This window comes from Melitaea cinxia, chromosome 5, assembly GCF_905220565.1.
Source record: "Melitaea cinxia chromosome 5, ilMelCinx1.1, whole genome shotgun sequence".
Classification (NCBI taxonomy): Eukaryota; Metazoa; Arthropoda; class Insecta; order Lepidoptera; family Nymphalidae; genus Melitaea; species Melitaea cinxia.
Window position 1 is genome coordinate 1682277 of NC_059398.1, and position 15609 is coordinate 1697885.

General features: G+C 30.7%; 1 protein-coding gene across 2 annotated transcripts in view; it reads right to left on the reverse strand.

The window, feature by feature from the left end:
• Positions 1-15609, reverse strand: part of LOC123653938 (TNF receptor-associated factor 4) — a 42599-nt gene that overhangs the window by 23689 nt on the left and 3301 nt on the right. The window contains exon 2 of one of the 2 annotated variants that reach the window (XM_045589911.1): positions 12869-12892. The exons of the other annotated variant lie outside the window; for it this stretch is intronic. Coding sequence (XP_045445867.1) covers positions 12869-12892 — 24 coding nt within the window. The remainder of the gene's footprint in view (positions 1-12868; positions 12893-15609) is intronic. 2 annotated transcript variants of the gene reach the window in all.

Genomic DNA, 15609 nt, shown 5'->3' on the forward strand with positions numbered 1-15609 from the left:
GCCGACCGGTGGCGGGATAACCATCCAACTGCTGGCTTTGAAATACACAGGCCGAAGACGGGCAGCAGCGTCTTCGGAACGACAAAGCCAGCCCTGCGGTCACCAACCCGCCTGCCCAGCGTGGTGACTATGGGCAAAACACATAAGTTCACGCTATTTTTGGCGAAAGCTTATGGAGGCCTATGTCCAGCAGTGGACTGTATAGGTTGTAATGATACACTATTATGTTTATCTTATAACTTTTACGCTCGATACGCTGAAACTTAACAAAAATTGTGAGCTCTAAGACGACTCCGTTTTCAAAACCTATACAAATAAGCACAACAGTTACAAGTTATTCTTAACTTTTACACGAAAAGGGAATTAATGTTGAAAGTTTTTACTTATCTTTCGTCATTCTAAATAATAAAAAGAAGTAAACAAAAGTGACTTTTATAAATAGCCTTATTTATTACAATAAAGTGATACTTAACCAATTACTCCAACAACTAAGGCATATATTTCAATATAAAACTGAAGTGTTAGGCGTTAACTTTGTAAAATTTGTAAATTTTTAAAACAAAACCGAAGTAAATCCAAATGTTACACATCATTATCAAATGCGTTTTCTGAGAGAATGAAGTATAACAAAAATCATCTTTTTATTTTAAATCCCTTTTAATCTAATATCGAATTATTTGATGTTACTCAAAACGGCAGCACTTTAATCTCCGCTCACTGCCGGTGCATCTCTGAATCACGCCACTTTATAAGAACTGACTTGTCAGTTCCAGTTCATAGAAAAGAGAGCAACAGTCGCGTATCTCTCTGTATCTTATAGTTAAAACGCCGGAGTCGAAGTCTACCTATTCTTTACGCGACGAAGACGGGTTTTCTTGTAAAATCTCCAAATCCACAAATTTTGAGTTACATCTTTGTTTTATTAAAGGTGCGATATGTAATGTTGTTAATTCGTTGGTATGTTACGCAAACGTTTTGCAACTCGCGATTTAGAACGAAACAGAACGTGTCTCCGGCGTTCCGTTAGATATGATAACCGTGAACTTAATTACGTTTTGAGGTTTTTTAATTTTAACGTAAATAAATAAAAACGAATAGCCAAAATATATGTACGAGCATGACTTCCGAATGACTGCACTAAGTTTTTTTTTTGTTTTTTTTTTCAGGACAAGGTTTGTAATATTAAATTAAAAAAGAAATATCAGTTTGTGGAGCAGCTAGTTGTTTTTTTTTTCAGGACAAGGTTTGTAATATTAAATTAAAAAAAAGAAATATGGCGGATCAAAGTTTGTGGAGCAGCTAAAGTTTACTAAGAGAAGAGTTTTTTTTTTAATTTGAAGCCAAATATAAAAGTTGCTGTAAAATATTTTGCTAGACTTAAAAATAAATTATTATTACCTAACGGTATTTTTTTCTTATTGGTTTTTTTTTCAACGGTGGGTAGATAATATTTAAACAACATCGAAAATGTTTTTATTCTAATAGACTTCAAAAGCACCGTCAAATCGTCATTTTACAATATAAAACCTTAAATATTTTTAAAGGTGAATCTAACCCTGGTTCGGAATGCACATCTTTATCATCTATGTAATCCTGCATCGAATAATAAGCTTAAGCTATTAATTTCTTTCTAATGCAAACTTTAATTCTCAGACAATTTCAATATTATTAGTGGAATTTCATTATACACGCGATATATATATATATATATAGTATTTTAGCTGCTTTTGAACAATCGGTGCCTACAGGTGAAATACTGTGCTGTACAGGGCAAATAACAAAAGTACACGTAGATGACGAAAAACATCATTTGTCCCATAAAAAGATTTGTCACAAGTGTAGAGCAAACACGTGACCAAAAGCGCTACCGCTTACTTCGCCCAAACCTTATAAATTATAATATAATATATAACATTTTACACTAAATCATCTTATTCTAAAAGTCGGAACAAATACTAGCTTCAGATGAGGAGTGTAACTATGAAAACGAAAATAACTAATTTAAATCGAAACGCCAAAAGCTCGTCCGAGCGTGAGCTCTACTGTTTACAAGCTAATTTTATCGTAGTTTAGCTCTCTTTTCATTGTTAGTTATTAAAAAGGGACAGAGCGAGAGTGATGACACGATGTAATCATTGTTTTTATAGCTTGTAGACAATTATAAAGCTAAAGATATTATGTGTATTACTTGAATGAATGGGTTATTTTAATTTATTGGTAAATATCATTACAAAAGTAATAAATAGTAACACATAAGTACAAGATAAAGTAAAATTCTATACTATAAAACCATATTAAAGTTCATTTTAACGGTAAAAAAAGGAACAGTTAAAATCGTGCAGTCCACACGGACAGAAAAGTAGTAAAAATTTTTTTTTATAATCTGTCAGCAGTATATGTAAAATAGGTTAATGAGTCTAATATATCATTATTAAATATTATAATGTTAGTACAACACACCCCATAGTGCCACTTAGCGAACATTACCACTCCCGTGCATTTTTAGACGACCACCGTTATGTGAAGGGCTGTTTCACGTTTCCCCTTTATTGAATTTGGCGTAATGGGAAAAAATAATGGCGTTTGGGTGTGAATTTTTTTATCGAAGTCAATCTTCGGTGTAGTTTCGCTACCCTTACAATAAAATAGAAGGGCGATAGTTTAGGGTGTGGTGGGATGACACACATTTACATTTCCATTAGATTTTTAGCCGACTTCTAACAGAGGAGGTTCCCAATTTGATTGTATTTTTTATTTGTTAGTGCATAACTTTTTACTATGAATACCAATTTCGATTATTGATGATGATGATTTTTATAATCAAAAGTTGGTCCCTATCAAATCCCATTCAAATCTAAACGACACCTGTTGTAGTAATTTTGTTATCCATAATTATTCGTATTTAAACGTATTCGATTACGTCGATGATCACTTAATGCTTGTTAATGTAATTTAAGTCGGATTTTTTTTTTGTTTGCAAGCAAACACATATATTTACCAATCCGATCAATAAGCTATGTTATTTAGCCTAGGATCTTCACCTTGTACGAATTTGTAAGTATATACAAAAATTTCTAAAAAATAAATCTAAAGCATACAAATGATATACCCATGTAGTAAACCGTTTAATTTTGAATTACAACAAGAATTCGGTACATCAGATAAGTTTAATTGTATGTAAACTAATATTCGTTTAAGAATCACGGGTTCTCACAGTTTTATCAAATGATCGCCGTTGCATAATATAATTGTTTACGTGATTTCCATACATACTAATATAGAATAATGATTGAGGTAGGGCTCAGAAAGAAATATCCTGCTAAATTCTGGAGCAACCGGACTGTGGAAGTACCTCACCCTTACAGAAGATCACAGCTAAATAATACTGCTTTCAAGCGGTGTTGTTCTAGTTATTGATCAGTTATACCTACGTAATACCTACGTGTAACACATATAAGAAATATGTTAATACACTATTTATAATGTTTTTAATATTGATATCAATACAAACTTCAAATACTTATAAACATGGAAGTTAAATGTCACAAACAATACAAAGCAAGGAAGAAATTGAAAAAAGTCAATGCTCCATTTAATTCGAACAGGAAAACATTATTCATTTATGCTTACGGTAAATTTCATAGAATTACCATGTTACTCATTTGCTACGCAAGGGAATAACAATTACAGGCGTTTTGTTTTTTAACGATGACTTACACTTCTTAACAGACTTCAAATAAGGAGGTTCACAATTCATTTCTATTTTACGAGTGCTATTTCATAAATTTTACTGGGATGTAACGATTTTCATTATTTTATTTATTTATTTTTTATTCGAAATTTGGTGCTTGTCATGTAATCCCATTTAAATTGAAGCGAGATTTGACAAGTGATTTTCGAGTTATAAAAACTTGTAAATACATAACATAGTAACGAAAATATATACATAAAAGATGATTACATAAACAAACTATCATGTGTGAAATTATATTAGTCAAGCCGTATTATAAATGATAAAGTAAATACACTGTTTTTGATTGTGAAGTTCAATGACCTACTTGTTTGCCTATGGTTAAAATGAAATTTACATTTCATTTTTCATACTTGACGATTCATATTGATTCACTTACGACATAAGATGGTATTACACTTAACAAATTCAATAAAATATTTCTATTACTATTGAAAATATATATTTATCTATATTACTATAAATTCATGTTATTTGTAACTAGCTGTACTCTGCGCGCGTTGCTACGCTTTTCTTTTTTTCTTTTTTTTATCTTCATTTTTATACATATAGATTTAACTTAAATACCATCTGTAATTAAGTTACCGTTAGACGCCGCGTTGGCGCAACGGTTACAGACATGGACTGTGCCTGTTGCGCTGGCGGTTGCGGGTTCGATCCCCACACATGACAAACATTTGTATTGGCCATACAAGTGTTTGCCGTGGTCTGGGCGTTTGTGCAGTCCTTGTGGTCTAACCACGGTGCCTCGGAGAGCACGTTAAGCCGTCGGTCCCGGTTGTTATCATGTACACCTGATAGCGATCGTTACTCATAGTAGGGAATATATCCGCCAACCCGCATTGGAGCAGCGTTGTGGATTAAGTTCTGATCCTTCTCCTACATGGGGAAAGAGGCCTATGCCCAGTAGTGGGATATTACAGGCTGAAGCGTACCATCGGTAATTCCTGGTGACAATATTATGATGAAAGAATGACGCAATTGGATTACCGTACGTATACCACATCAAAAACAACCATTATAAAATCATTGACCGACAATGAATACAACAAAAAAAAGAGAAACGCGTCACATTCAATTTATGACGACAATTTTCGCCTTTAAAAAGTAAACTAATTTTATAATATAGTACAGATGAAACTAAAAAACATATTTCTATTTCCAGGCACAGATTAAAAATCCAATTAAACTAAATCACGTTAATCACATCACAGATTAAGAAACTAGTATTTGCTTCATCAAAAGAAAAAAAGTCGACGTACCAAATAGGTTTTGCTATGTCTTGCGCAAAATGTCCTCTGAGCTCGCCGCAAGATTATTGCGATAAACGTCCCACATCTTTTTATCTAAAAGATATCTTTATATAAACACTATATGAAATCTATACTAATATTAGAAAGCTGAAGAATGTGTTTGTATGTTTGAACGCGGTAATCTTAGGATTTATTATTATTGTGTTGGGAGAGGGCTATATATATATATATAGGCTTTATCGTATTTTTGTAAGAATTTCCTGAAATTAAAGATGAAAACGCAAGGCACAGCTAGTTTATTTATAAAACTAATATTTTTTACTCATTTCACGTTTTGGAATATCTTTCAAATCGTGAATAACGAAATACAATGAAAAAAAATACAATGATTTTTGAAGTGATTTTAAAATATAAACATTATTGCAATTATTTTAAAACAGGGATTCATTCATAAACTTACGATTTATCTCCCTTAATAAACTTCCTATGTCATCGCGGTTTTACCCGCGAAACTTTACATCCCACAGTAATATAAGTAGTAAGGTGTAGTAATATTGGAGTATGTGTTATTGAGATCTCCACTTATCTATGTACCAAGTTTCATATCAATCAGTTCAACAGTTTTTGCGTAGCGAGTATCAAACATCCTTCCAAACTTTCGCATCTAAAATATAGATAAGTATTGATTGACAACACATTAATTTCTTAATCTTAATCAAACAAGAAATATCTTGATATGCTTTCGTGGAACGATTTCCTAATTTCGTTGATTACGTTAATTATGATAAACTATGCAAAATGTCGCTATTAAATATTTAAGATTAATTTGCGAATATTTGCATATTTAAATTTATATTTTCGATTACACACGGTGAAGTTCCTTCGATATTGTGACACAAATTATATTGCAAAAAAAGCGATAAATAAGAATTATAGTTATAATACGGGGGGTCAGGGGTTAAGCATGACATACCTTTGACATACGAGGACATAATCAAAATATAATTCTTTACTGCTCAGCGTATTTACATTTGATGAAAACTTTGCTGATTTATGAAATATTTTAATCGTATTTGTAATATTTTTATATGTATTAAATATTCTTTGTTTTCCAAATAAATAAATAAACATTACAAATATCTGTCATTTAGTGCAATTACGTTTTTTTTTTTTTTTTTTTTAATTTAATCCGCCACTGACAATGACAGTAATATAGCCTAAATTATGTCATTTTTATAATCATATATCTAAATGCTCTACGTAGCTCATATAAGTTATAAATTATATCAACATCATAAACAAAGAGCTGTATGGCTATAAAACGAAAAAATTAATAAAATGTTTATGCGGACCTAATTTGCAACATCGATATTTTTTACAAAGAATCTTATCTATTCACTTGCAGTTGTCAAGAAGACTGTAAAACACAAGTTGCTTTAATTTTAACCCTTGCCTTACCCATTAAGTCGCATATTATCTTCTGTGTTCACTTTGAATCGTATCATAATAATTAATTATCTATATTTACGTTTATGTATGTACTATTTATTTTTTATTTTTTTAATTTGGAATTGTATATTTAATTTTTGTAATTTACTTTTATACACCTATACCATCTATGTACCATTTCCTCTGCCCTGTTCCTGGAGGGATCACTCATTAGCGATAAGGCCACCTTTTGTACTTATCGCCTGTTTTTTTTTTCTTAAGATTGCTTATTCATTATTTAATGTTTCTCAATCAATGAATTATTGGAAACAATCTGTTAAAAATCTTTTAAATATTTAGCAAGTCTTGATAACCTACCGACAGGCCTTTCGAGAAATTCGTTTATACACATAGTTATATCAACTTAGAACATAAAACTTTGGATATGGCATTGTAAATAATATGATTTTAATTTATTGTACACCGGATGTTGGAGCACATTACTTGACAAAAATGAACATGTTTAGGAACTTTTATTTTATAAGTAATGTATTACTAATGTATTTTTTTGATAATTGTCGCAAAGTTAAGAAAAAAAGCGCGAGTCAAGTATATATTATTTTTGCAGAGGATTATTTTTTGACTCTTTTTCTATCTATGTAGTACTAAATACCAATGTAATCAGAGAGGCAATATGACTTCATTTTTATATATGTACCTATAGAGGAATAAAACCGACAAGATAATCTGATTCAAAATCAAAAATAAGTATATTCAAATTTGGAAGCACCGTCATTTTAAAAAATTAAAATCTTTAAGTGATTATTACCGAAGAACCACCGATTCGAAATGTAGATGCATGGTCTATTAAGTAAAGTTAATGCCATATCCAATATAAACTTGTCCTGTGACCATCCAGATTACGTATTCACAACATAGACAATCGAGCGTGTTCGGACATGTCTGAATGAAACCAGTCGGACACCGGGCTCGAAATGACGAAACAGGTTGAAATTTAAGATCCTTTTGCGAAAGAAGCAATAAAAATTATACTAAATAATATTTTATTATTTAAAAAACGATCACATTAATAGTTGGCAACACTAAGGCTTTATTATATTGTAATGTATCGCAATTATTTGATTATTCTTAAATTAATATAAAGTTAAAAATTGTCCTTTAGATAACAGAGTGTTCGAAGCTTGAAATAACGCTTAACATTTTGCGATATTATTATTTTTACTTTAATCTAAAACGATAAATCTATATAAATAAATAAAATTGGAATGTCTGTTTGTAATATTAAAATAACTACTTTTTACTAAGTGCATATGGATGTTACTCGATACATATACCAAAATAACATTTCTTACAATTTTTGTATGTCTGTCTGTCTGTTTGTTCCGGCTAATCTCTGAAACGGCTGGAGCGATTTTGATGGGATTTTCACTGGCAGATACCAGATATAGTAAGGAGTAACTTAGGCTACTTTTATTTTAGAAATTTATTTATTTTATAACTCTGCGAACTGAACAATAACTTTTTTGTTAAATTCCACGCGAACGAAGTAACGGGCAGAGCTAGTATTCTATATAAAAAATTATGAATTGCTTAAATGTATGTGGGTGCTTAACTTCTTAAAACGGCAACAAATTTAACAATACTTTTTTTTTCTTGTTAGTTATTATCAGGATAATATTTTTATTAAATAAAAATAGAATAAAAAACAATCAACACGAAAAAAATAGCGCTACGAAGTTCGCCGGATTAGCTATTTATAAATAAATTAATTACAAGGACTATTATGAAGTCATAGCAACATTTTTTTTAAAAGGTCATAAGATCGTAATGGCGGACTCATGGGAGGACTACTCAACAGCTGCAGTCGAATATACACATATAACACACAGAACACACATATTAATTTTTAATAGCCAAGTGGGTACTGTTATTTTCTCTCTCTCTCTCTCTCTCTCTATCTCTTTCTTTGTCTTTCAACAGTTAATTTCAGTCAAGTTCTCACGGCTCTTAGCCAACGACAGCTTTCTGAGAACCCTTGCCGTGTTAAAATGTGATTAGACGAATTAAGATCGAGTCAAACAGAACGAGTATTCGGTGTACAGTATCGATATTGGTTAAGTTTATAGTTTGATTTAATTGGTGTAGCTAAAGCGTGGATAGATTTAGATTTTTAAGGAATGGGCTATCCCTTAACGGATAAGTAAATAAATTCAGTAAAAATAAAAAAGTGCATTGTAAATTTTGGTAGCAATTAAACTTTAAAAACTTGTTACAATAGATTGCCACGTAAATATGTAATTATGTAAGCACTCAAAAATGAATAACAAATACATATAAACTTTTTTTGTGTTCGTTTTGAAAGAGACAAAACCCTGATGTTCAATGGCTAACATTTTTTAAATAATTTATATATAGATACGATCTATTATAATACTAATAAGTATTAATAATTTCGTAAAGATTTATAATATTATTAAATTTTCATAATAATCAAATAAATAATATTATTTGCAAAATTGTATAAATAGAACAGTATTTAAATAAATAAAAACTGACCTCCAAAAGATCGTACAAAAAATCCACATAGCTCATCGCGAAGACTTAAGACTTTAAGTTAGAAGTTGTAAACAAAGGAGACGACACACCACTGTTAGGCCACTTTTAACCACTGTCGGCCACTGTTGACAGAAGATAATAACCGACATATATGAGGTAATGTCTCCGCCACACCTGAGCCACCTACACTAGTCTGCCCCTCGACCTACCTCGCTGTATATGGGCACAAATCAACAGGTTTATCGCTATACCATTTACCGTTCATTAATTCTAATAACACCTTCGTCATTGACAAAGGTCACATATCAATTAATTAATCTCTAACATTATTATACAAATAACAACAGTTCTTATTTTTAAATTACTGTTTTGCTATTTTAGTTATAAATGTAGACGTAAAGACGTGTAACGAAAACAATTTCACATCGTCGAGCCCGAGACGATTCTCATCGTGCCAAACCGGTCTTAAAAGTAGGCTTGCAAAATCAACTTCCTACGGCGTTAGTTATTCGCTTGCATATTATGTTAACAAAAGGATAAAACAAAACTACAAAAGTTTTTATTTGACGTTTACGAAATAAAATATATATTTATCGTCAATCGTGTAATCGATTTGTGTATCTAGACTAATAAAAAAAAAAACAAATACGTCACTTTGACAATGACATTAGCATCAAAAATAAATAGCGGGAGTCATTTCGAAAATGGCCGCGTGAGAAAGAGAAATGAGCGCTGTTAATCTAAACAGAAGTATAAGCAGCTACGATTTAATGATGAGCGTCTAAACATGTTAATAAGTCATGATGCAAATGATAATGTACTGAATCGCTAGAACAACATAAGTACAATAATGATAGACTTGAACAATCAAATGGCTGACGAAGGCATACGTTTTTAATATACTGCTCTGATCGCGCCCGAGGCACCGTGCATTCGTTTTTTATTTCAACCTAACCCAGTCGCATCCGTATGCAACCTCCGTGGGAACGTATCAAAATGAAGATTATTCGGGGTTGCCAGTTATTTGCTAAATTCGATATTTTCAACGCTTAAGGCGAATGATTTCGATCTCGCAAGTCAAGGGCGTTTTACGGCTGTTGATTACAATGGCGATGCGAATGGGACAGCTTTTTAAGCGATTAAGGTTAAGAATGGCGGATGTAATAATTTAGCTTACAACCGCTTATTGTTTCCAGAAACATTAAAATGAGCGATTAATGTTGACCAAGAATTTGTAATTACAAATAAGACAATAATTGTTAATCACTGAATGTATATTCGTGTCATTTGAAGTAATATTTCTCCTGCCACTTAGGTGAGATTTAATGAGATTTGACTGGACCCCCCCCCCCCCCCTCTATTACGTGAGATTGACGCTAAAATTATTTTAAACTTAACTTATTTTTATTATTCAGGAAAATGTTAAACTGTTCGGGTATACTATAGTTTATTTATTTAAATTAATTAAAATTCAAAGCAAAAACTAAATGATTTTTATAGCCATAAGATTTATTTTTGCAGGCATAATGAAAATTGAAAATATTGGTTTCTTAAGTTTTGAAGTTGAGGTGAGATTTTCGACTATCCCTCCTTGGCTTAAATGAGATTTGGTGAGATTACATTGGACCCCCCCCCCACCCATTCTGAGCTTACGTAATTAATGGATGTACCCTTAGTTTCATATAAGAAAAAACTTTTCTGACAATAAAATACATTTTTTTCAAACATTGTTTCTGCTTAGAAGATTTGATATGATGTAACTATCGAAGATTTCGGCAAAACGATTGATTAAGAAACAAAGATCCAATACGCTAACGATGTTTTGGACGATTTAGCATTCAGATGTGCAACAATCGTAGAACCGATAAATATTAAGGTGGACCGCGTACGCATTACAAAACGGTGACTAAACCAGCATATTTTCAAGTCTCTCACAACCTGCGTATCGTTAATGACTAAGGCGAAATATTGACTTCGACTTGACGTAAAATTATTCGCCACGCGTTTGGGTCAAAACACGAAACAATCGCTTAACCGCTTATTCAGAATGAATAATACTTCCTCAAAATACAGCATCTATTTATGTTGTAAATTCAACATAATACGTCTTAAATGAACGTTTGGAAAACCCTATTACCTTAAATATTGCTTTTGTTTCAATTACGCATGTCAATAAAACTGGATGACATAATTCTTAACTTCGCCCGTGAAATTACACAAAATTACCTTGACAATGACAAACGATATCTACAAAATTTAGAAGCGACTAACATTACTTAATCAGGTACAATCTGTGTCATTGAATTAAGTTGGACAAACAGCGCATAATGCTTTACGGTTCAGAGGTTTTTCTCACAAAACGAGAAAACATAACGAAATTGTACGCGTTCATCACGACGCTTAAATCTAAGCCCTGTATCTTTTGTTAAGACAATTATAGGCCATCGATAAATTTTAAACCTATTAAAGAAAATTGGTTTCTAAATTTAGTATCTTATGTCATATATTAGCATGAATAGATTAAAATGCGGGTACGAAGGAGCGAAGGACACCGGATGTCCAGTGCGGTCAAATTATTCGGTTCGCGATCGAAGTTTGAAATGAACGCGCATCCGGTCAATTGAACATCAAAATAACTAATTAAGGATTCAAGAGACTAGAATATAAATTGATGGGAACCGTTCGATTAATTGTTCCTGTTTATAAATTGAACCTAAATATGAAGATTACTTCTAAAATGTCATGTACGTTAGATGTCACGAACAAAGTCATACAATACCTTTTATAACTTTAAATAAAACCACAAAATATAATAAACAAAACTTAAACTTAAATTTGCAAACAACGAAACCATATTTTGATATGATAATATAAAATGATATAACGGTTTTTAATGCGTACAGTCTGACTACACAGCTAATAAAAATTACAGAGAGGCATATGAATAGGGATCAAGTACAAGTAATCACCAGCTACTGGTGAGAAACTATCTTATTAACGTCGATCACGTAACTGATCATGAGTGATCACTTACTGAGTCAATAGACTCACAAACGCTTAAATAATATACATTCGCTCATGAAAAAATAACAAGACATTCAAAAACTATTATTAACAATACATCCAATAATTAAATCGATTTTATCATTAAATCATTTATACAAAGAACGGAGGAATCAAGACGAACGTAAAATGATACGCTGTCAGTAATTTATTGTAAGGTAATTATGGATTTGTGATGGATCGAACGTACACCCTTTGATATTCGTCGAGTTTTATTTCACATGATCACAGTGATTCAGAAATGTTTGATATCTTCGCTTTTGAAATTGAATTCATTTACTACGGTCAACGATTTTTTATCTGAACCCGCGTTAACCCTATTATTATATATTCATCCTAATTTAATGCCAAATTGATTTGTTTAAAATATAAAAACAATAGTTCAAAAGAATATTATCATTGCAGTGTTTGTTATTGTTCGTAAAATTTACGACTAGATCAATGGAACAGTCTAAAGGGAACAGAAATAGGGCGTAGTTTCAAAGGTTAAAGCCACTTTTAGTGTTAAGGGCCTGGACTCAAGACATGTACCAATAAACACGAGTTCGACACAAAACAGACGCACAGAAAAGGGGACGAGCTTCGTTTGGACTGTTTATAAATAAATTTCGAGTACTTTGAGATAATTCACTATTAGTTTTTTCAATAAAATTATCTACCCTTACACATTAACTTCAGAACACTGGATAGTGAATAAAAATTAATCAATATTAAGAAACCGTAACCAATAAGATTTTCCAATTATAGTTAAACATACAATGAACGGAGCGTAGATGAATCGGATAAAATTATCAATGGTTCGTTTTATTTACTTTCACATCTGTTTCTATTATAATTTTCTTAACTTGAGTAGTATTACCTTTAATGGGAAAAGGTTTTCAGAGAAACTCACTTCACTAAAATAAATCTTTAAAGTTAAAGCAGGAACAAAAAATCCGCCATCTGCCGTCGAAATCAGCTGATCGATGTTAAAATCATGTCGGACCATTCTACACTTACACTCAGGTAAGTCGTTTTTTTTTTTTTTTTAATTTCATCTGTCAGCTGTTTGGTGCGTGCGCATGCTTTAAATCTTGAAAGTTTCCGATAGGCACCAACATCTGCTCGCGGCAGGTGCCTTGGTGGAATTCACGAAATTTTAAATTCGGCCTTTAAGAAATTACAATTATCCACATCTGCTGTTACACGCATTAAGGGCATGTGTTAAATTTTCGAAATATTTATGCGCTTAGGTAATATCTGCTCTAGTAATTTAAAATTAAATTATAAATTGAATAAATATAAATGTAATAATTTTAAATTGAAATTCATTGAAAGAACGTGTTCTTTCAATGAATTTCTTTGGTCTAAAAATCCTTTTAACCATTCTTTTTAATTCAAATTTGGAACATAGCGTTCGAATAGGTTTTAATCATTCTTTATTTTTTTTCAATTCAAATTCGAAATATTGACATGTGACGAAATAAAACTACAAAGGATTAGTCGACATTCTATCAAGTATTATCTGCACATCCTTTCTTCTGTTTGTTCGTACATCCGGAATCCGTTTTATCACATGGAAATCTTTTTTTCGCATCCGTATGAGTGCGATATTCCTATACGTTTGTTGTTATCGTTCCTATCTTGAGCAATATCCGTTAGATATCAGATATCATACAACGTATTTGTTAACTCTCGCAAATTACATTATATATTAAGCGTCAAGAATTCGTAATGATTTTAAATTAAAACTGGGTTATTTCATTATTTATTTCTCATGTTACCTATTTTATGTAATACGTTGATATGATAGTTCTTCAAAACGTGTAAACAAAATGTTCGTAAAAACGTCCAAATTATAACAAAAGTTTGTGTCTGGGTGTAGTTATTTGAAATGTTTTTGTTAATTTATAAAATATTCTAAGTAAATAAGCTACGATCAATATTTTTTTAAAACCAATGTAGATTTAAATTTTAAGTAATAAATTGAAGCAAAATGCCAACTTTATTTTTTTAATTTTAATTTATCACCTTTAAAATTTAACATTTAAAATATATATCAGTTCCGCGAACTATAGAGAGCGGTGTATTTTTTTTTCATGTTTCCTAATTTATTTAAGTCATTTACTCGTTTAGACAAGTTTAACAACTTTTTTATAACACATAACACGTTACTTGCAAGTTAAAAACTGGGGCATTTATGTATGAAACAAAGTTGTATATTTACGTGAAATTGTTCTTTTATTTATGTACTTGTACTTAATACATACATATTTATTTCTGTTTATAGAAAGAAAGAAAGAAAGACATTTATTTGAGACACACACTGCTTACAGACATACAACAAGCACAATGAGAGCACAAATACATTAAAAAAGTAAAAAAAGTCAAAATTAAGTAAAAATGTAGCTAAAAATTTAAATAATTGATTTAAAATATGAAAAGTAAAATTTTGTCAAATAAAATAAATTAAAATAAAAAATAAAACGAAAAGAGTAATAATAAAAAAAGCAACAAATACAGCATTTTTTTATAAGTTTGAACATGAATGTAAAGAAAAGCGTAAAAAAGAATAAAAAAAATACAATAAAATTAAAATAACCGTAAATTTAACACAAAATTCATCTACCAAAGTTATTTACACCTAGTAAGATCCCTAAATTTCACACGCTAATTTTCAGTAGCCACCTCGGGTACCATGCGAACGACAGCGGCAGCAACCAATAAATAATATTTAATAATTCAGTAAGATCATACGTAGTAACCAAACAATACCAAATATTATAAAGTACACATATAATAAATATACATCTAAACATAGATACACATATAGATACATCATGTACACCCACATACACATTACACACTAAACACCCCTTCCAGTCGTTCTTTTATTTTATTAAAAATAGGTAGGTACCGGTGGTACAGTCGTTTATCATTTATCGGCTCTTACAAGTTCTGTACCTGTTCCTTAATTAGGTATTTTTTGTATATTGTTTTAAAAATATAGTATAAAATATAATATAAAAATATAATATCGAAAAATAAAATTAAATCGTACTTCATTCCCTTTCATTAAAATTTAAATTCATTATATATTAATTTAAAGTTCCCGAACAAAATAATGGAAATTCATCTCTCATCATCTCCATTAGTGATTTGACTTAAAAAAATATTAACTATTTTTTAATAATGTTGTGTATTTGAGTAAGTAATTGATGTTTAATTTTTTTTACAGCTTTGTGCTCTCTGTTAAACCATTATTTCTTAGATAAATAATAATTATGTTTGATCATGTTTATTTACAAAATAGTCACGCTCTATTTTGTACTTTATTTATAAAATTATTTAAATAAGAAAAATGTATTTTTTTTTATTACTTACATGTATTAATTTTAAATATTTTGCTTACCTATGTATTTTAAAGTATGTTTGTTTTTATGTACGAGGTAGCTGAATTTTAGCACAATAAACACGGACGAAACGGTAGTCTCGACCATAAAATATCTCTTTATATAATATATTAAGTAATATAATATATGTGAAGATAAACAGTTA